The sequence below is a fragment of the Cinclus cinclus genome, chromosome 16, assembly GCF_963662255.1.
Source record: "Cinclus cinclus chromosome 16, bCinCin1.1, whole genome shotgun sequence".
In the NCBI taxonomy this organism is placed as follows: domain Eukaryota; kingdom Metazoa; phylum Chordata; class Aves; order Passeriformes; family Cinclidae; genus Cinclus; species Cinclus cinclus.
The window spans coordinates 3274012-3294495 of NC_085061.1; the positions used below are offsets into that span (position 1 = coordinate 3274012).

At 56.7% G+C, this 20484-nt stretch overlaps 2 protein-coding genes across 3 annotated transcripts in view; one reads left to right on the forward strand and one right to left on the reverse strand.

The window, feature by feature from the left end:
- The window catches only part of RNF216 (ring finger protein 216), a 69548-nt gene extending 62960 nt beyond the window's left edge, over positions 1-6588 (forward strand). Inside the window, exons 16-17 of the mRNA XM_062503524.1 lie at positions 2620-2689; positions 3134-6588. Of these exons, the coding sequence (XP_062359508.1) occupies positions 2620-2689; positions 3134-3453 (390 nt within the window). The 3' untranslated portion in view covers positions 3454-6588. The remainder of the gene's footprint in view (positions 1-2619; positions 2690-3133) is intronic.
- Positions 6589-10116: 3528 nt separating this feature from the next.
- On the reverse strand, positions 10117-19076 carry FSCN1 (fascin actin-bundling protein 1). Of its 2 annotated transcripts, none has more exons than XM_062503748.1 (5): positions 18254-19076; positions 11445-11601; positions 10844-10965; positions 10411-10578; positions 10117-10319 (listed from the first exon to the last, which is right to left on the reverse strand). In XM_062503748.1, the coding sequence occupies exons 1-5, from the start codon at positions 19074-19076 to the stop codon at positions 10117-10119; spliced, it is 1473 nt and encodes a 490-aa protein (XP_062359732.1). The 2 variants fall into 2 exon arrangements, with proteins under 2 accessions (XP_062359732.1, XP_062359731.1); XM_062503747.1 differs by having other exon boundaries at positions 10411-10581; positions 10778-10965.
- Between the last annotated feature and the right edge of the window lie 1408 nt (positions 19077-20484).

Below are 20484 nucleotides of genomic sequence, written 5' to 3' on the forward strand. Positions count from 1 at the left end.
CTAAATACTGCAGTTATTGAATGGTGCTGTGTATTCATCACTTGCCAAATTTAATGCCAGCCTCTTAAGTAGGAAGGTGCTTGTTGTGCAGTGTATTTTTCGTTCTTTTTATACTAATGGATACCAATGTTTCAGAAATACTGGTGCAAAAAAAACTATTCCAAGCCTTGGTATGTAGGATTAAGTATAAGCACTTCTTAACCTTCCAATGGGAAAATACACTTTTATCAGCAGAGAAGCAACAGGGCTGATAAATTCTGTTCTTGGAGATGTAGTTTGTTGTGGCTCTGCTGTGATTTCTGGTTTCAGAACTAGTCAAGAACTCATCATTCTGATCCAGGTCTGTTCCTGGCAGGTTTTCACATCCAGGGTGTGCTGTGAGCTCTGCCCTTCTTGGAAACCCGAGGGGATGGAGCTGAGTGGGGTCTGTGGCTGCTGCACTTTGGGGGGATGTGTTTTATATTGTCCTAGGGAGCTCTAGGGGTCAGTTTGGAGGTCTGGCAGATGGGGTTTGCTGTTCCCAGTTTCCCCCAGAGCTGCAGTAATCAAATCCAGCATCACCTTGAGTGCAGCTGGCTCCAGCCCAGGGGCAGATGGATGTGTCCAGCCCCATTAGAGAGAGGTCAGCTGCAGTTTAAACTGAGAGACTGGAGCAGCCCTAGCTGCAGAAGGGTCTGGTAAAGTTGTCTTTGATGTGTCCAATTCTGTGCAGGACTGACCAGAGCTGCAGCGGGGTGGGGGCAGGAAGGGGGTGTCCCTGGGAAGCACCACTTCACGGGATTAATCATAAGATTTTTGTTGGAAAGGATTTTAAAGCTCATCTTCTTCCATCTCCTGCCACAGACAGGGACACCTTCCACTATCCCAGGTTGCTCCAAGCCCTGTCCAGCCTGGCCTTGGACACTTCCAGGGATCCAGGGGCAGCCACAGCTTCTCTGGGAAACCTGTGCCAGGGCCTGCCCAACCTCACAGGGAAGAGTTTACTCTGTAATCACAGACTTAGACTAAAGTAAAAGCATTTTGTTAAGTTAAAGGGCACGTTTCTAGGCTTTAATGTGAGGTTTATCCTTTGTGTGAGGAAAGGAGATACTGAGTGATCTTGCTCAGCTGAGCTTAAAATAGATTTCTTGTCACATAAACCTTCAGGTGCATCCTCTCCGGTAAGTGGCAATGAAATGGGAGTGGTGGTTGTGTCCATTTTCAACAGCATTGCAAAATACAGTCTGAGGAGGAAAAAGGGGTTGAAAATGGAGTCTTAAAGCTTGAAACCAAGGTTTGAGAGTACTGCTGGGGCAGCAAAAGAGCAGGGGATGTTTGGTTGCCTGTGGAGCATGCCCAGGTGGTTTTCCAGCCAGGAAAACTGATACTTGGGGGGTAGTTAGGCATTCCATATAGGCTCAGAAGAGCCATTCTTCAGCAGCTTTTATGGAGATGGATGGGCTGAAATTAACAGCCCATGCAAGCAGCCTGCTTGGGAAAGGGAAAAAAAAGGCATGTCCTGGAAAGTCTTAATTTTAACCATTGACTCACAGAATAATAAAAGGGAGGGAAGTATTGAGTTTTTGGCTTTCTGCACATTAAGATAACTTCAGTCTCCCCGGGAAACCTTATCTGGTGGTGGAGGAGGGGACTTTCTCCATAAGCTTCCCAGGCTGTACATGTGCAGGACTGTCAGCTGGGGACTAGGAAGCTTAAAATCATTTCACTGTAGCTGCAGGCACGAAGCATATTTTGGATTTAGTTCCAGAGCACTCTTCAAAATAAAAGATATTTTTCACATTAAGCGTGTTCAGGAAGAAAATTTACATGTTTTGGCAGTACTCAAATTAGGGTGACTAAAACAAGCAGAGTCTTGTGCTTTATGGAGTACTTGGGGCTCAGGGTTCCAAACACTGTCCTGGAGGTTTGGCTGTTCTCCCTGAAATCTCCAGGTTTGGTTTCATCCCCACAGACATGCAGAAACTCACCTGAGGCTTCATTGCATCGTTGGATCTCACTGATGCTCCTTTGAGTTAAGAGAACTGAAGGTGATGAGAGGCAGAAGGACAGTTTCAATTTCTGGCTCATCCTTGTGTTCTCAGTGAGCAGCAGCCCTGAATATTCTTGCTGTAACCTCTAGACAGACATTAAAGAAACATATTTCGATTTATGCCCTTCTCAGAGTTACAGATAAGATCTAAATGGCACCATTTAGCTACTAGAGCCAGGATTTAAGTTGTGTTAATTCCAGCTGTTGGGCCAAAAACTCTACAAGTGCTAGGATAATGTAAATATTTAATAGACTATTGCCATTAAAAAGATTAACAGCTCTTCAGAGGGGTGGAACTGGGTCGCAGTTCTCTGGTTTCTATCAAGTCAATGAATTTTAGTGCTGATCTCCCTGGAAAACTGATCCAAGCATCTTGGTCATATTCCATAGAGTGCAGGTTATTTGTGCTGCTGCAGTTCCCCCATCACAGCTTTGCTTTTGGGTAAATCTAGGCCAGCCCCAAATGAGGACAGTTCAGCCAAATTTGTCTTTTTTTATTTTTTCCCTGTGCTGAAAAGCAGCATTGAGAGAATAGAAAGCTGCTGCAGCAGGAGTTGCCCCACTGATTCTTGGTATTCCTTGATTTCTAGGAAGATGATGAAAAGATAATTCATGAAATTCAGAAGGAGGCTGAAGAGGAGCAAAGGAAGAAGAATGGGGGTAAGTCACTGTTGGGATCAGACTGAGGATGGATGATGGGGCAGCACGGGGTTCCCAGCTACTGATGGGTCTCTGAACCTTCAGTGGATTCTGTTCCTCCTGGGAACTGGTCTGGTTTTAAAGTGCTGCTGCTGGGATTGTGAGCAAGCACAAGATTTGCATCCAGCTCTCGTGTGGCACCAGTGTTGTGGATGTCTGTGCTTGGCAGAGTAGCTGAGGGGCAGCAGCACCTCTGAGCTGTGTCGTGGGGAGCACAGGGGCTGCCCCTCATCCCACAGAAGGGAATGTTCCTCATTTGTGGGGTGGTGTTGGCGAAAGGGGCCAGCAGTGATGCTGTGGAACGCGCTTGGAACGGGGGATGCTGATGGCAAAGATGAGCCCACGGGCTGAGCTCGGGGCGCTTCGTTTGTGGGGTGACTGCTCTGTGCTCTCCTCCCCGTGCAGAGAACAGCTTCAAGCGCATCGGCCCTCCCGTGGAAAAGCCCATGGAGAAAATCCAGAGAATGGAAGTCATCCCCAGGCCTGTTCCTCAGAACTTCCACCAGCCCCGGATGCCCCCGTACCCCTTCGTGCACCCCCCGTTCCCTCTGCCCCCCGTGCGCCCCATGTACAACAACATCCCCCTCAACATCGGCCCCATCCCTGCTCCCTACGTGCCCCCCCTGCCCAACATGAGGGTGAATTTTGATTTTCCCCAGATCAATGTGCAGCTGGAGCACAACCTGCCTATGCACTTTGGCCCTCAGCCCAGGCACCGGTTCTGACCTGCCCCCCCACAGCACTTGGCAGAGTCACCAGCAGGGCAAAGCCACCCCATAATGTCACCCCCTCCCCACTCCAGCCCCTCTAGGGTTTAGCCAGCAGCCAGGGGCCTCCATGTCCCTGCACTACACCCTCTCTAGGGCTTCTCCAAACCTTTGCAATCCAACATTTCAACCTGTGCTGCAACAGGGTTTGGTGCTATATATTTCCCAGGGTGGAGTTCTCCCCTGAGCTGGGCATCCAGATGTTTTGTTTTGACAAAGCCTGTTCAGGCAGCTGTTGGGAGGAAAATTGAGACTTTGTGGAATACAGGGAGACAGCAGGTCCTTGGGGAATTTCCAGAAATCCTGTCTTCCTGCTGGCCAGAGCAGCAAACTGAGTCTTGGGGGAAGGGAGGAGACATTTGGCATCTGAGTAAGCATGAGACCTTCAGGAGGGAGCTGCCCCAGCCTCCTGCCTGTGGTGAGGCTCAGGGCTGGGGTTCCTGTGTTCTCCAGCATTCTTGTATCCTTCTGGCACCTCCCAGCAGAAATAAATTGCTCAGAAGCAAGTCAGTGTAGCATTTTTAGTGTTCTTCATTCTCCAAGCAGAGTGTGGGGCTGCAGGAGCCATCCCATTGCTGAGGTCTTGGTAGGAAGCCCAGAGCCATGTTTTGTTTGGGCATGTTAGAAGTGGCAGGAGATTTGGGCACCCAAATCTTTGGCTGGACTGAACTTGCCCCCTTTGAAGGGCTCAGTTTTCCCCCCTCAAAGGTGTGTGCCCCTCAGCTTCTGAAATGTGCCCTTTGCTTTGCTGTTCTCATCTGGTGTCCCAAACCTCCCCCAACTTCTGGCAGCAGTGCTCAGGCAGCTGCTGGAACCACCTGGAGCCAAAGCTGTGCCCTTTATTGCAAAAACTGCCTGGGAAACACCCAGATAGACGTATAGGCAGTGATGTGTCCTATGGTAGAAAAATTGGGAATATTCCCCATAGCTGCAGTGAGTTGGGAGCCCCCGTACCCAAACCCTCACAACCCAATGGGCAGCTGGAGCCTCATGCTGCAGGAAGCTGGCTGCTTCCACAGCAGCAAATAACTCATGAAAATGTGTGTGTCAGCTTAATTGGCTTTGGGAAAGCGTGTTAAAAGTTAAACCTGAGTATTGCTAAGCTTAGAAAGGGTGAGGGAAAAGCTCAAGTTCCTTGTGAGAAATGGGGGGTGCAGTTCTGGGCTGTGGGAGGAGGGTGGCATGAAGCCCTTTCTCCACAGCCCTTGGCTGTGCTGTCTGGTACAGGCCCCATCTAGAAAAGAAAATGGTTGGAGTGGAAAAAAACCCTCTTCCTAGGAATGTTGGGCTGGCTTTTAGCAGCCCAGTTGTGCTGTTGTTCTCCAAATGTTTTGTTCTGGCCTTCATCCTGTTCTGTCCTGCTCGGAACTCTCCGGGTGCATTTCCCCTTTTGTCATTCTCCCCTGTATTTCAGCATCCAGGTGTTTCGTGAATTAATTTGTTTTTTCAGGTAAAATTCCCCATCTCCACCTCACAACTTCTGCCAAAGCCCCGTGTGCAGCATTCCAGGACCCCGGGTCCCCTCGGGTGCGCAGGGAGCACTGGGCACGGGGTGTCAGTGGGATGCTCCTGCACAGGGGCCTGGGACAGCATCTGGGGACTTGTCCTCCCCAGGAAGGTCTCCCAGACAGAGGGACTTCCATGTCTTTTGGAGCTGGGTGTTTTTCTCCTTGCCTGTGGGTTGAACATTCCCTGTGGAGCGCTCCTCTGTGCCGTGGCCTCTCTGGCATTAATGACCAACTGCTGTTCCCTTCTGCTGGAATATTTTATTTTGAATTAGTTTATTCTTGGCAGCAGTCTGGGGACTGCAGGAGCTTTATCACTTGCTGCTCAGATGGGCTTTGACCAGGTTTAAATCCTGCCTTGCACCGACTGATTCCTGCAGCAGCCAGGAGCAGGAATCCTGTTGGATTTGAGCAGGGAGGGCTTTGTCACAGCAGCTGCTGAGAAAACAGACACAGGTCAGAAGAAGCAGTGATGGCTTCCCTTATAGAAAGGGAATCTTGTTTGTTTAGTAGCTGAGGTTTTTCTGGGTTCAAGGGCTGGTTTGGATGAGCCCTCCAGGCTCTCCAAGGCATTTTTCCTTCCTAGTTGGGTGCAGGGAAGGATCAGGCAGTGGAGGGGGAGGCACAGTTCAGCTGCTGTGCCAGTGGTCCAAACTGTGAAGGAAATAGGATGGTCATCCAGCAAAAAATGGTGGTCCAGTCCCATCTTTTGGTGCATGTCCAGGCATGTGTGGGCATGGAGAACAGAGCCTTGGCAGAGGAAAGTGTGGATGTGGAGCAGAGGGGCTGGAGAAGTGTCAGCAGAGGTGGCAGGGGGAGGTTGGTGGCTGTGATCTGTCAGGGTCACTGCTGTCCTGGCACAGCTGTCATGGTTCTGGAGGATGCAGAGGGGAGAGAGGGTTCCCTGTGTCCCCTGCCAAAGCCAGGGGCTTATTATTGTCCAAGAGAGGCTAAATCAGTGCCTGGTCTGTGATGTGCATGCCCAGCACTGCTCCTCTCCCTGAGGAAGCACCCATGGCACCAAAAACCTGCAGCCCAAGCATGTGGCTGCTTCCCCCTTCTAACCCAGGAGATCTCAAGTTGTTTCTGAATCTGTGTCAATTTATTTCAATTAAAAAAAAAAAAAGAGAGAGAAAAAGCCCAAAACTTATTGAGCCACACAGTCCAGCCTTAACCTGGTCTCTAACTCCTGCATCCCACTCTCCCTCCTGTCCCACAGACTTTGGAACCACTTGTTTAAAGGTTTTGAAGGCAATTAAGAGGTTGCTGATCCCATAACAGGTACTTCTTACAGCTAATTGCAGTGTCCCATTTATTTGCCTTAAAGGTGGAGAGAGAAACCTAGTATTTGCACTTAGCAAAACGTTGTATTAAAAGAAAAACGAAAGACCTGTAAAGATGTGCATGTTCTGCAACTTTGTATAACAATAGCTGAAAATAAATAGGTGGTTTATTAAAAAAAAAAGGAGAAAAACAAAAAAATATTTTTCTTTACCTCCTGGTAGTAAACAGGTCTAATATTCTGTGTGTAAAAAGTTCTTGTATTATATTGTAATTTGAATTTTTGTAAATAAATTTGTGCACTCTGGCTTTTACCTGTGTGCTTTTCTTACAGCCATGGCCTTGTCCTCCCATCCTGCCTGTGCCAGCCTGGTGCTGTGACAATGCCAGGGAGTGGGGCCAGATCCCAGCCTGTGCCAGTGGAAACTCCCCAGGTTGCAAGGCACAAAGCCATTTGACCCTCCTGGAACAGCTTAACCTGTTCCATGTGCTCCAGAGGAAGAAAACAGGATCAAAAATGGTTTCCAGTCACTCCTTTAAATGGAAACCAGGATGGGGAGAAAGGTTGAGGGGATTTCCCCCCTTGCTGGAGTGGTGGTGAATGATGGTAAATGCAGAATCCAGTCTGGAGGGGAATAAAGGAAAATGTGTGCTGGCAGCTGGGGAGAGGGGAAGGGGGAAGAATCCTTCCTGCAGCTCCAGAGCCCCTGCCCTGGGTGGGCACCTGCTGGCAGAGCTGCCTGCTGCCCTGGCTGGGTGTCACAGTCTGGTGTCACAGCCAGGTTTGCACACACAGATGAGCTGCTCAGCATTTCCTGCACTGCCCTGGTTCTCCCTGTTTATAGACAGGACTGCACATCCTTCCTTCCTTCCTTTGGCCCTTGGCAGGGTTCACCCACCCTCCACCCCATCTGATGGTGAAGGTCCCTCTAGGCAATGCCATCCCCCTGCCCCCCTGGGATGTGTGCCTGGGGGGAGCTGGGCAGCCTCCCTGTCCCAAACTTGGCTTTTTCCAACCAGTTTTACATTTTCCAAGGCAAACTGGAGCCTGTCAGTGGCCAATCAGGCTGTGGTGGTGACAGGCGGGGACGCTCTGGCTGCTCTCAGTGCAGGTGCTGGAGGTGCTGTTGGTTGAGTTTCAGGGCTGGTTTCAGTCGTCTTGGGAGAGCTGGGGGTCACATCCTGGCTCCTTTGGCAGGACCTCTTTAGTCATTTACCTTGCTTTTTTCCACATCCCCAAGTAAAGGAGGCTGACTGCTGACCCCAAACCAACCACACACCCAAACCCCCCATCCCAGGGCTCTTCCCTCCCATCTGGGCCATCCTATGGCAGTGAAACACCTGAATCAAGAGAAAAAGCTCTGTAGGGGCACAGCTTTGCTGCTGGCTGCAAGGGCAGCAGGGCTGGTTTGCATCTGGTTTGGTCCTGACCCATCCATGGGTCACCCATCCCCAGATGCCTTGGGCTCAGTGGCTTCAGGCTGTTCTGGGCATCTCCAGAGGTGACCCAGCCTCCAGCTGGCTTTGGCTTTTTACACCTCTTTGGAGCCTCTTAGTCACCATTCCCTTCCCACCATCTCCTCCACTCCCTAGAACCAGCTCAACTTTTGTCAAAGTCTCCACCACCCCAAATCTTCACACTGGAGGCTCTTGCCTCATTAAAAGGCCATTGCAGCCCCAACAGACCACACACCAGGTTGAATCCGAATGCAGGTTTTATTTTTTAATTCATCTTTCTCCATTTGAAGCTATTTTTCTTTTTAAGTTATACAAATGGCACTTACAAAAAATAATAATAATAAAAAAAAAAAAAACCCAAAACTTAAATTTTCAGAGTGAGATGTTTTCAGAGAGTCACGACACCCGATAAGAGGAAAGAGGAGAGATGTTGACCTAGTGTCACACGGGAGAAGCCAGAGCAGGAATTCCGTGGTTGGGACCATGACGGGGATGGGGAGGAGACGACACAGGGAGGGGGTGAAGGCCAGTGAGAGTGTGTGGCAAGTCACAGGGTCACACAGGGCTGCGAGACACTCGGTCCTTCGAGGGGCAGCGTGGTCCCCAGGGGGACGCGTGGTGCCGGGGGGCGCGGGCGGCCCCTGGATGTGAGCGCAGCGCCGAGGTAGAGTCCCAGCCGGGATCCCCTGCGCCCCCGAGGGACCCCAGCCCGGAGTTGTCCCCCTGCCTGGGGACAGCTGCTCGCTCTCCCAGCTGAATTTAGCACCGAGCTCCTGTGGAGGGGGGGTCCCTCCTCATGGCTTTAAGGCTGACGAGCCCCTGCCTGGCCCCGGCAGGAGGGACCGGCCCTGGTTTGGCACGGCAGCGATGCCGAGAGCACCCTTGGCGTGGGGTGGGACCAGCACTCCCCCTCTCCAGAGGGGGCCCACGTGGGAAAAGGCTCCTTGGTGTCTTTGTAGGGAGCAGATACCGGCCCTGGGAAGGCCCCAAAGGATAAAGTGCCTTTCTACACCCTAAGGAACACGCAGCATCACCCGTTACAGACAGCGTTAAAACTCTAATGCAGACCTAGTACAGACAACAGCTGGTCACACAGTGCCATGGAGAGCATATATAAATAGAGACTAACAAAAATACTGTTTTGGTCTTTTTTTTTTTTTTTTTTTTTTCCTTTTCCGGTAGGGTTGCAATTCATGAGAGCCCAGCCCAGGTACCCTGGGGTTAGTGGGACCAGGAGCTGCCCCCTCGGGGTGCCTGCAGGAGCAGGCACTTCCTAATTCAACATTAGGTGTTCAGTGATGCACTTCACTGTTCCAGTATTTTACGAGAGAGAAAAAAACAACATCAAAGGTACTGAGCAAATATCACTGTGCAAAGTTTGCTAAGGAACTTTTCTATTCTGTAAACCAAAATCTGCTTCCAGCCACTGCCCCAGGGAGATCCCGTTGGCCAGCCCGGCTCCTGCCGGGACCGAAGCCCACTGGACATGGGCTGGATGAAGCCCCCACCCTGGCACAGGCTGGCTCTGTGTTCCCCCACTCTCTCCCCTCCAAGCACAGCAGCAGGACCAGCCTCAGGGCAGGCTGGACCCACCATCAGAGTCTGGGATGCTCCTGCAGAGCCAAAAACACAAGGAGGGGTGGGGGAACAGGAGGAGCATGGGGCTCCATGAGATGAAAGGCTGAGGCTTTCCAGACAGGATCACCCTAAAGAATCATTTCCAGGTGTTTGGGGAGGGGCAGCTTGCTGGCCCTTCCACAGGGATGTGCTGGCACATGCCAGTCCAGTCCCCAGGGATGCTGTGATATGTAAGGTCACCTCTTACAGCTCAGCTGGGGATGAACCTGCCCCACAATCCAGGAGGGGAGAGAAGCTGCTGGGACCAGCCAGCTGAGCCTGCTGAGCCCAGCACCGTCACTGCACCCCTGATTGGAGCAGGGCAGGACAGGATGGATGCTCCAGGGGACACTGGCAGCACAGTCTGAGGCTGTGCCAGTGCTGATACGGCAGAAGCGAGCACAGAGGTGATCTTATTCCCTTTTTTTAATCGAGGAGAGGAAAATAAACTACCTAAGGTGATGCTCAGGGCCAGGAGGGAGATACAGCCATTTCCAAGCCCAGTGAACCTGGAGGAAGGCCGGGATGGGGGGATAGAGACAGACCCCTCTACAAAGCTATAGGCAGGCAGTCCCACCACTTTTCCAGTTCTTACAGGGATTTACGGAGACCCACCTCCCACATAATGCACCAACTCCATGGCAGGAGGGAAGGGCAAGCCAGTCTGAAAATCCTGTTACAGAGAGGAGAAACAGAACCCAAAGGAAAAGAGGACAGGAAGGGAAAGAGAAGTTGGCAACGGGAGGTACCCTAAAGTGCATTAATATTCCCAGAGGGTGGAGGCGTCGATGGTGTCAGCCGATGCCTTGAGCACCCCGGCGTGGTCGCCCTTCAGGTATTTGCCATTGATTTTGATGGCCACTTTGTTATAGTCGCAGAACTCAAAAAAGAAGTCCACGGGGGTGTCACTGCTGCTGGTGACGGACGACTCGTTCCCCACCATCCAGTACTTCCCAGTGGTATCTGCAGGAGAGGGGACACAGTGGCCTCATGAGCCACCACGGGGACCCCAAAGGCCACCACCCCCCAGCCCGAAGCTACCTTGGGGACTCACCCTTGATGTTGTAGGCTCCATCATTGAACTCCAGCTGGAAGACGTCGTAGGAGGAACGGTTGGAGTCCAGGGTGCCGGTGACCTTGCGGCAGCCGATGAAGCCGTGCTCGCCGCGCAGGACGATGATGGGCCTGTTGATCAGCTTCATCACAAAATGCTCCGTCTCACCTGCGCCGAGGGGACAGCAGCTGTGACAGCAGCCAGGGGGGCACAGAGCCAGAGCCCAAAGCTGGCAGGCAGCAGTGAGGAGCAGGGGCTGTGCCCCTCGCCCATTTCTCACCCACTCCATCTGTCCTCCCATCTCACAGCACATCAATTAATCAATAAGAGAACATATTGCCTGAGCAATAAGTAACTTGGAAGAAGAGCCTGGCTCTGGAAGGGCTTTTTTCACCCCCTGCTGCCCGGTGTGGAGTCCCAAAGGGTCCCTTACCCGCTGTCTCCATGGAGGCTGCCAGCTGCCCGTTCTTCTTCGCTGTCACGTACTTGCCATTGGCAGCTTTCAGGGTGATGCGTTTGTCGCACCACTCGATGTCGAAGTAGCAGCTCGCGTTCCTGTGGGGCAGAGAGGACAGTCAGCGGGGTGTGATGGAGGGGGACCCTGCCACTGCCACCCTGCTGGCTTGGACAGGGTCACGGCTGGATCAGCAGAGCCTGATTCGATCTGTTCTTGCAGGATGAACTGTGTTGTGGTGGCCATCCCGCTGGGAAGCCCTCGCCCCGCGGGCAGGAGGCAGGCAGGCAGCCAAAGGCACTTTTGGGGTTTCCGCCTGGCTCTCAGGGTTGAACTGCAGGGCAAAGCATTTCGACAGCCCCAGCCGGCCGAAAAGGATTATGTGGCCCCAGGGACTTGCAGAGCGCTGTGGGCGGCAAGCCCCAACCCATCCCTGGCTTTCCCAAATTGCACTGCCTCTGCTGGGAAGTGTTTGGGATGAGCACCCAAGCTGGAAAATCCCCCTTGAATTCCCCTGCAGATGCAGAGGGTGCTCTGAAGCCCAGGCACCTCCCTGAGCTGCCGGGGACAGGGGACTCACTTTGTGGAGGCCGTGGACTGGATGCCCCCATTGGAGGTGAGGGTCCAGTACTTCCCGGTGTAGGTCCGGAAGGCGCATTTCTTGGTGTCCTTGTTGATCTCCAGCTGGTAGGTCTCCTGGTCACCCTCCTCGTCCTGGTTGGCTGAAAGGTCCATCCCTACAGACCAGACACAGATGGAGTTAGGGGGTGGGACCACAACCTGCCTCCAGCAGGTCCAGGTGCAGGGCAGCCCAGGAAACCCAACTGAGACGGGCTCCTGCTTTCTGGGTGAGCTTTGGTGGCTCCCAGATGCCTCACACGGATCTCTCCTCTGGTATTTGGGGTTCAAATCCAGGTTTTCGTTTGGTTATTTGGTGTTAAGATCCTAAATGAGGATTGGGCAGTTGTGAGCTTCCACTCCTGACTCAGCAGCTCCGTCACAATGAAGCAAAGACCAACATAGATATTTTATATGAAAAAGGGCTGCAGTTTTTTCCCAAGGGTGACAGCCAGGTTACTCAGCCCATTAGCAGAGGCCACTGCAGCACCCATGAATCCCAGCTCCAGACATGTTTAAGGACCATGACAACGTTTTTCATCCACAATTGTCACATCCCTCTGGGGCAGTGAGGTGTGCAGGGACAGGAGGCTTGGGAAAGCCCCAGGGCAGCCAAGCCTTTCCCTGACTGACCAAAATCATCAACACCAGCCTGTCCCCCAGCTCTGCCAGCCAGGATGGCCCATCCCTGCACCCAAGGGGCCAGAGACAGCATTTCCATGCAGAGGGGGATGCAGCTGGTCCTGGGGCCACTGCCAGCCATGTGTGCATCCAGCTCAGGCCCTGAGCCCAAGCAAACCTGCTTAGTAAGGGCTAGCAGGGCCAAAACTGCTCCAGAGCTCTCCAGCTTGGTGGATTTCAGCCTAAAAACACTTTGGGGATGTGAGCCACAAGCTGCAGCCAAAGCCAACGGCCGAGCTCTGTGCTGGGTTTTGGGGAGGGAGCTGAGGTGCAGAGTTCAGCCCCACTACTGAGCTGAGTGAAATGGGAATTCAGTGGAGCTCGATGAATTCTCCAGAGCCAAACACACCTGCATCCCTCCCTGCTGCAGAGGTGCAAGGGCTCCAAGTCCACATTCTGTCTAGTTCTGGTGCTTTCAATAAAGTAAAGACAGTGAGGTGCTGGAGCATGTCCAGAGAAGGGAAATGGAGCTGTGGAAGGGTCTGGAGCACAAGTCTGATGAGGAGCAGCTGAGGGAGGTGGGGACTGGCCAACAGTTCAGCCCCTCACACCTCCACGATGCATCCCAGTTTCTGAGGTGCTGGGATTTCAAGTAGTGCTGTACACAGTCACTGCAAGGGCTTCAGGGACTGCAGTCTTGGTGGCCCTGTGGCTCTGGGAAGCCACCACGATGTCCCAGCAGCTGCACCCAGCTGTCCTGCAGACACAGCTTCCTGGGGCTGCACGTCACCCGGCCCTGTCTCCAGTCAGGCCCCATCCCAATGCCCAGGAACAGCCTCTGGTTTGCATATCCATCATCCACCTTTCCCAAAGGGGTCAGCCTTTGTTCCCAAAGGGATCAGGCTTTGAAGGCTTTACTTTGCTGGCCATAATCTTATCACCCACATCCAAACTGGCCCATGGCCTCCACCTGTTCACAGCATCCCCCCTCTCACCAGGCACCCTCCTGCACCTTCTGCAGCTCCCATCCCTGGAAGTGTTCAGAGTCAGGTTGGATGGGGTTTGGAACAACCCACTCTGGTGGAAGGTGTCCCTGCCCATGATTCTTCCCAACCCAACCATCCTGTGGTCCCATGACCCTCCTGATGGACAGGCAGCCACCCTGGTACTTTGCCCCCCAGGGTATTTGGGGCAGTTGGTGCTGATGGCCACCAGCCCAGCCCCACTGGCCACATCCTCGGCTCTCAGTCACCGCCTTCCAGCACTGCCAGAGGCTGAGCTGGTGGTTGTGGGAACATTTGGTTTTGATTTTGCATCCCGGCGTCAGGCAGCTCCAGCCCCAACCCAGAGCTGTAAAACAGAGAGAGAGGGGCTCTGCAGGGGCTCACGGAGAGGCTGGGCTGTGGGGAGGTCACCCTGGGGGACACAGCCCATCCCTCAAGGCTGGCAGCACTCCTGGACCCCCCCAAACTTGTGAAAGCTGTGGGTCCCTGTGGTTTGTGGGGGAGGAGTGGGGGTGGTTCTTCCCCTCACTGACTTTTCTGGGAAGAACTCACTGACCTGCAGGGACCAGGCTGGGCAGAGCCAGGGGGATGCTGTGTGCCACAGAGCAGGACTGGACAGGCTGGAGACAGGACAGGGAGTGCCAGGAGCCTCCCGGCCACTGCTCCCTCTCCCCAGAGACCCCCGGAATGGAGCACAGGGCACACACCTCCCTGCCAGCCCATTTTCCACACTCGCCTTGCACGGAGCTTTGGCTTTCCCCGCTGCCTGGAAGGACCCTGCAGCAGGAGGGTCTCCCACGCCCCCTCCCCAAAAGCAGCGTGGGGTTGGGTTACAGCGACTCAGCACAAAGGAATGCGGCTACGGCTGGGGCAGGAGGAGGCTGCAAAGGGCTGGAGCCCGGCAGGGTGGGGGAAACCGCAGGAAACACGGGCTGCAGGACCATGGTGGGTCCCTCAGAGATGTCCCCGTGTCTCCGCAGAGGAGGACAGGCTGTCCCCACAGCCATCCCCTGCTGCGGCAGCCCAGGGCTGTGGCAGGAGCAGCAGTGCCCGGCCGCTCCCATTGCAATCACGGATTAATTAACGCTCTCGGTAAATTTACAGTCTGGAGCTGGCACTGCTCTTCCCGACCTTGACGAAGCTGCTAATTACAGCTGGAGGCAGGAGGGGGCCGAGAAAAAGGCTGCTTTTTGGGAGGGGGGGGGGGGAGGTACACCGGTGCACCCCAAAATTCCAGGAATGGGATTCCAGCTCTGTCTGCAACAGGGATCTTGGGGAGAATACTGAGGCTGGGAAGGTGAGGCGTGTTGTCACCCCAGGGCTTCCTAATGCTGAGTTCCAGGGCTTGGGGTGCTCAGAGAGCTGGAAAGGGTTCCCCAGTCTTTTGTTGCCAAGGTTTGCAGGCTCGTGGGTTTGCAGGATTGATACTGGAGCCCTGGCTGCTCTCCAGTCATGACTATGGATGTACCAGGAGGCCTGCGGCCATCCCAGAGCAGGCACACACCTTCCTGTACTTCTCAGAGCCGGGCTTCTCCCTCTAAAAGACCGGAGTTTGTTGTAGCTCTGTTGACCTCCACACCATGGAGAACTGCAGAGCCAGCATGGGGGAATTCAGGCCATGTAGAAAAGTTTCCCTCTGCACTCAGCTCACACAGAATATCTCCCATGAGCCGTCCTGAGATGCTGGTGAGAGCCAGTGGGATGAGTTCCATGGAGAGGAACACCTTTTCCAACTCTCCTTTCAAAAACCCCCGAGCCCATATTGCCTGGATTGCCCCACAGGAGTGCCAGCAGCACCTGCAAAGCACCCAGGGCAGCAGGGCAGGATTTCAGGATGGGACTGGGATGCTGCTCCCAGCGCTGCCAGCACAGGTCGGGTCTGGGCTCTGGCACCTCCACCCAGCACTGCACCCACACACGTGCTCAGAGACTCCTCCTGCCCCTCCCTGCCCTTCAGCTGGGCTTACACTGCACTCCTGCAGAAATCCAAACCGGTTTTTGTCTAAATCAAACAGCCTGGAGCACGAGGAACCCACAGCTCCTCTGCTGGGGGTGCAGCTCTGCAGAGGGGTCATGGGTAGGGGTGAAACACGAATTTCCTGAAAAACCCACCCCTCCTTCCCTGTGGGTTTCCTGTGGCTTTGTGGTATCCCCCAAGTGTCAACAGTCCACTTGGCACTTCCAGATGAAAATCTACATCCAAGCCTTCGTGCCCCCTGCCCTGGAGCCGCATTTTCCTGCCTTGCCGTGGCACCGAGATGAACTAGGGGGTGGAAAATCCGGCTCAGCCCAAGCCGGGAGGGGTCCTGGCCCCAAGGCACAGCTCCCCACTGCCAGCACGGCACGTCCAGGCGCGCTCCTTTCACCGCTGCGCTCGCTCGCCCTCCTCCCCATATCCCGTTTCCTGGAATTCCTCACTCCCGAGCCAGCCCACCCTCTCCCCAGCCGGGTGGGGGGCAGGGGCACACCTCGGCCGGGCGGGGGGCTGGCAGGGGACCAGCGGGGAGGACGCCAGGGCTCTGCCCCCGGGACCCCCGCGCCCACAAAGGGCCCTTTGTTGCCGCAGCCGGGCTAGAAAGGAGCCATTGAGAGGGGAGGAGGCTGCTCGCCGCCGGCAGCACCCGGCTCTGCTCTCTTTGAGGTGCAAACGGGAGATGGGAACTCTCAGGGAACGCGGGGATCCTGTCCTACCGCGGCTGGAGGCAGGAGAGAGGTGCCGGGGATACCCCCGGCCCCTGCCGGAGCTGATGAAGGTCTGGCACCCATCCCTTGCTGCCCCGGGGGTGTTTCTGTCGTGGTCCCCGGTGCGCAGGGGATGCTGGCACCGGCCATCCCCGGGGCAGGGAGGAGACGCCAAGCCAGGAGCTGACTTGGCACTGGTGGGACAACACTGTTCCAGAACTGGATCCCAGCCAAGGGAACCACAGAAGAACCCCATGGACCCATCCCTGCTCCTCCCATGGAGCAGATAGGGGACAGCCACTGTCATCCCCGCTCCCTCCTTGACTCCACACAGGACCGAGCTGCCTCTTCCCACGAGGCTGTGCCGAGCTACAGTCACCCCCTGGCCGCATCCCATATCCCCCATCCCCAGGGGCCATGGGAGCATCTGCCAGCAGCACGGCGCTTATCAGCTCGGAGGGGGAAAGGGCTGTCTGGAGCCGCTTCCTCCGACGCCTGCTCCTGCTGCCTTCTTGGTAACCTTGGGCCGCGGCACTTTCACAATGGGAGGAGGACGAGCCCCAGAAAGCGACGGCTCCCAGGCTTTCACTGCCGTCGGGAAGGACAAACTGGGTGGAAACGGCTTCTCCAGCCAAAACGGACTCGAACGAAGATGTGCATCCCCAGCGTGGCCCTTCCCGCTGGATTTTGCTTGGAAAGGGGCCGGGCACAGCCCAGAGCCCTCTGTTGCTGGGGAGATTTGTTCCCCCCCCCTTCCTGCTCCCCCCATCCTTTCTGAATCAGACAAAGCCGGAGGGTCGGCCAGCAGCATTCCCACCCGCTCCATGGGGTCCCCCGCCACCACGGGGACCCCCACCGCCTCCGCTCCGTCCCTCACATCTCTGCCCACATCTGGTTTCCCCATCTCTGGTGACAAAGGGCTGCAGCAGCCCTTCCCCCACGGCGCTGCGGCAGCCTCCCGCCATCCTCCCGCCACCGCCATCCTCTCCTCCTCTTCCCCAAATCCCCGTGCCTGGGAAAACAATCCCCACTGCCCATCTTGGCAGATTTAATTATTAATTTTTAATGGACTGCTCTGCGGGATTTGACCTCGTACAGGGGAAAAGCGTGGAACTCCCCGCACGGAGCTGCCCGGGCACGGATCGGGGCTAAGCGGCAGCCTTGAAATATAACACATACACCCAAAAAAATTTCCCCTCTCTTCCTCCAGGCTTTGCTACATGCTCGCACCCATCCTACAACCGGCCTGACCTGGCGCACCGGCGAGGAGCCCCGGGGCATCTCCGGACCACACCGGGGCACCCCCGGACCACACCGGGGCACCCCCGGCATCCAGCACGGAGCCCTGGCCGCGGGGCTGTGATGCTCGGTGGGCACTCGCGGGCGGCCGCCGCCACGTGCCCGGGGAGCTCTGAGTGTGAGCGGATCCCCGGGGCGGCGGCACCGCGGCCCCTCCGGCGAGCGGAGGGGACAGGGACGGTGCGGCGGGTGCGGAGGGACGGCTGCCTTTGTGCGGGTGGGTGAAGGATGCGGGAGTTTTGGCAAAGCCTTTTATGTAACGCTGCCACCCAGCCCCCCACCCACGGGAATTCCAGTCCCCTGGGGGAGAACCGCAGCCCCCGGGGGGACCCGCAGCCCCCCTGCTCCGCTGGGCAAATGGCTCGGCCGTGCTCGGGCCAGGGGGGCATTGGTGGAACCTTTGTTGGGCGAACAATGAGCTCCAAAGGAAGGAAGGCGAAGGATACGGCCCTGCCTCCTTCACGGCGAGGGAAGGCTCCATCCACCCCCTCCCAGCCCCCCTCCTTGTCCACCCCTGCACCCCGAGGCGGGCCCCTCGCCATCCCTGCCCCCCCGGGAGCCCTGCAGAGGCGATGGTGCGGGGATGGGGGTGCCGGAGGGATGGGGGCCCCCAGGCAGGCGATGATGCTGAAGGGATGCGGGAGGGGGAAGGGGAAAGGATGTGGGAGGGATGCGGGGGGATCGTGATGGGGGTTTGGGGGAGGGACCGCGGGCAGCCATGCTGAGGGGTGCAGGGGGTGCCCGGAGGAGATGGTGGCTTCAGGGGAGGGGTGTGAGAAGGGGGTAGAGCAGGGGGAAGACGAGGCGACGGCGATGGGATGCTGGGGGGCACCCTGTGGGGTGGCTGCTGCAGGAAGGCAGAGGATGTTGGGGGTTGGGGGGCAGTGCTACGGTGGGGGGGAGGGGGGGAGGCACTCCGAGATGGCGATTCTGAGGTGATGGAGTGGAAGCGATGCCGGAGAAATGCAAGGGCTGCTCGGGGCGGGCAATGCCCGACGGATGCCGATGCCGGAGGGATCCAGGGAGCTGCTCGGGGCAGGCGATTCCCGAGGGAAACTAACACGCGAGGGATGCAGGAGCACACCCCGAGCTGCCTACAGCCCCGGTACTCCGTGGCAGCCGAGGTGTCCCGATGCCTCCACCCACAGCCCCCATCCCCATGTACCTTGCCGGGTGGAGACATTCCTATCGTTGCCGGCTCGCAGCACGACCTGCGGGCAGCTCTGCTCCAGCGCGAAGAGCTCGTCCTTGCCCACCTTGGCGCTCTTGCCCGCCTTGAGGGTGCCGCTGGGCCCCGAGGGGGCCAGGTAGCGGCCCTCCCCGTCTCGAAAGGCCACCTTTCCGCAGCGGAATTCCAGCGTGAAGGCGGTGCCGGGCTCGGCGGCGGGGACCAGGCGGCCGTCGCTGCGGAGCAGGCGGTGGTCGCAGCTCTGCAGGCTGTACCGCTGGTCCACGAACAGGAGGGTGATGAGCGCGTCCACGCCCCACGGCACGTCGCGGTCCACGGCCAGCTCGTCGCGGCGGGGTCCCAGGTGCGCGTAGCGCTTGCGGGCCAGGCTGTAGAGGTTGGCCTGGGGGTGCATGGCCAGGTGGACGCTCCATTTCTCGGCGGCAGAGACGGCGGGGGCGAAGCAGGACAGGCGGTCCTCGGTGCCGCCGAAGAAGCGGCGGTGGGGCTCGGACTGCAGCGACCACCGCCCGTCGCCGTGGGCCACCACCAGGAACCGGCAGTCGGGGCCCGGCTCCTCGCTGTCGCAGCTCACCCGCCCGTCCTTGTCGGCCGCCAGGTACCGGCCCAGGTGGCTCTTGAGCAGAACGGCGCTGGAGTCCTCCCCGTCCTGCTCCAGCGTCCAGATCTGCTTCTTCTTCATGCTGGCGGCCGAGGCGTTCACCTTGAACCCGAACGCCTCCGCCGTCAGGTACCGATTGCTGCAGTTGATCAGCCCGAACTGGATCTGCACCGGCTCCGCCGTCCCGTTCGCCGTCATCCTGCCCCGCCGCCGACCGACACCGAGCGACCGACACCGAGCGAACGACACCGAGCGCACGACACCGAGCGCCGCCGCCGCGCCCGCCCCGCCGCCGCCGCCTTTATAGCTCCGCGGTCCCGGCACCGCCTCCCGCACCCCCCGCCCGCCGGGGCCGGGCCCCGCCGAGACCCCCGCCCGCTCCCCGCACCGCCACGGGGCCCTGGACAGGGCAGGACCCCCTCGAGACTCAGGGCATCATCCCCCCCTCCCTCCTGCGGGACTCCCCTGCATGAGAGACCCTTCCTTGCATGACAAAGCCCCCGAGAATTGCAGGATCCTCCCGCGTTTTAAGACCACCCCCCCCCCTCCCCCAGTGTATAACGGGATCCTCCCATGCATTTCAGGAGCCTCCTTGAACTGTGGGACACCCCCCCCCCTCCACCCCCCCGCGAGTCCCCACTGCATGGCAAGACCCCTCCCTGCTCTTCAGGAGCCCCACACAATGCAAGTCCTCACTTCACGGCAAGACTGCTCCAAGCACAGCAAGAGCCCCCCTTGCAACGTAAGACCTCCCCATAAACTGGAAGACCCCAGGACCTTGCTCTGCATTTCAGGAGCATCCATGAATTGCAGGATTTCCTCCTCCAGCACAAGCTCAGCTTAGAAAGACTGCTCCAGGAAGGAGGAGGTCCTCCTCAAATTGAAAGACTCCCAAAGACACATAGCAAGACCCTCACTGTAAAACAAGGCCCCTCCTTGAATTGCAGGGTCCTACACACTGCAAGACCCCCTAAACATTGCAGGACCCTCCCCATTACGAGACCGCCCCTTGCACTGCACACACCAACTTGAACTGCAAGCCTCTCTCCTGCACTGCAAGAATGCCTCTGATTGCACATCCCCATCCCACTCCAAGACGTTGGTGACCCCCCTGCACCCCTCTGTCCCTCCTGGGCTGTTGGCCATGCCACAAGGCTGTGGGGCAGATGGGGAGCAGGGTGATGGATGCTGTGGCCTCCTGCCAACTCTGAGCCATCCCAGTGCCCTGTGCCAGGCACCAGTGAGGCTGGAGCACCCTGACCCTGGGGCACTGAATTCCCACAGCAAATCCAGAAGAAAAAAACAGTGGCACCCCTGCACAGGGGAGCATTTTGAGGCCATCTCTCAGGGGGTGGGTGGGCAGTGTTGCTGTACATGCGATGGTCTGGTGGCTCTTATAGCAGGGCTGACCTGGAGATGGGAAGAATCCAGCCTGGAGAGGGTTGTCTGTGCTGCCCAAGGGTGCCGCACCTCGGGGACAGGGACATTTCTTGTGTGTATAACAGAGACACAAACCAGTAAGTAGGAGCACAGCTGCAAGGGTCTATTTGAAGCTGGCTCAGGCACAACACTGCACTTACAGAGGGGAGCTGGATGGAGGGATGTG

Excerpts from the sequence above, each read along its gene's own strand:
- FSCN1 (XM_062503747.1), bottom strand. The coding sequence starts at position 19,076 with ATGACGGCGAACGGGACGGCGGAGCCGGTGCAGATCCAGTTCGGGCTG. Across the intron at positions 10,966-11,444 it reads CAGTCCACGGCCTCCACAAA|GAACGCGAGCTGCTACTTCG; the intron begins GTGAGTCCCCTG and ends TCTGCCCCACAG. Across the intron at positions 10,582-10,777 it reads AAGCCCTTCCAGAGCCAGGC|CAGGTGAGACGGAGCATTTT; the intron begins TCTTCTTCCAAG and ends GTCCCCTCGGCG.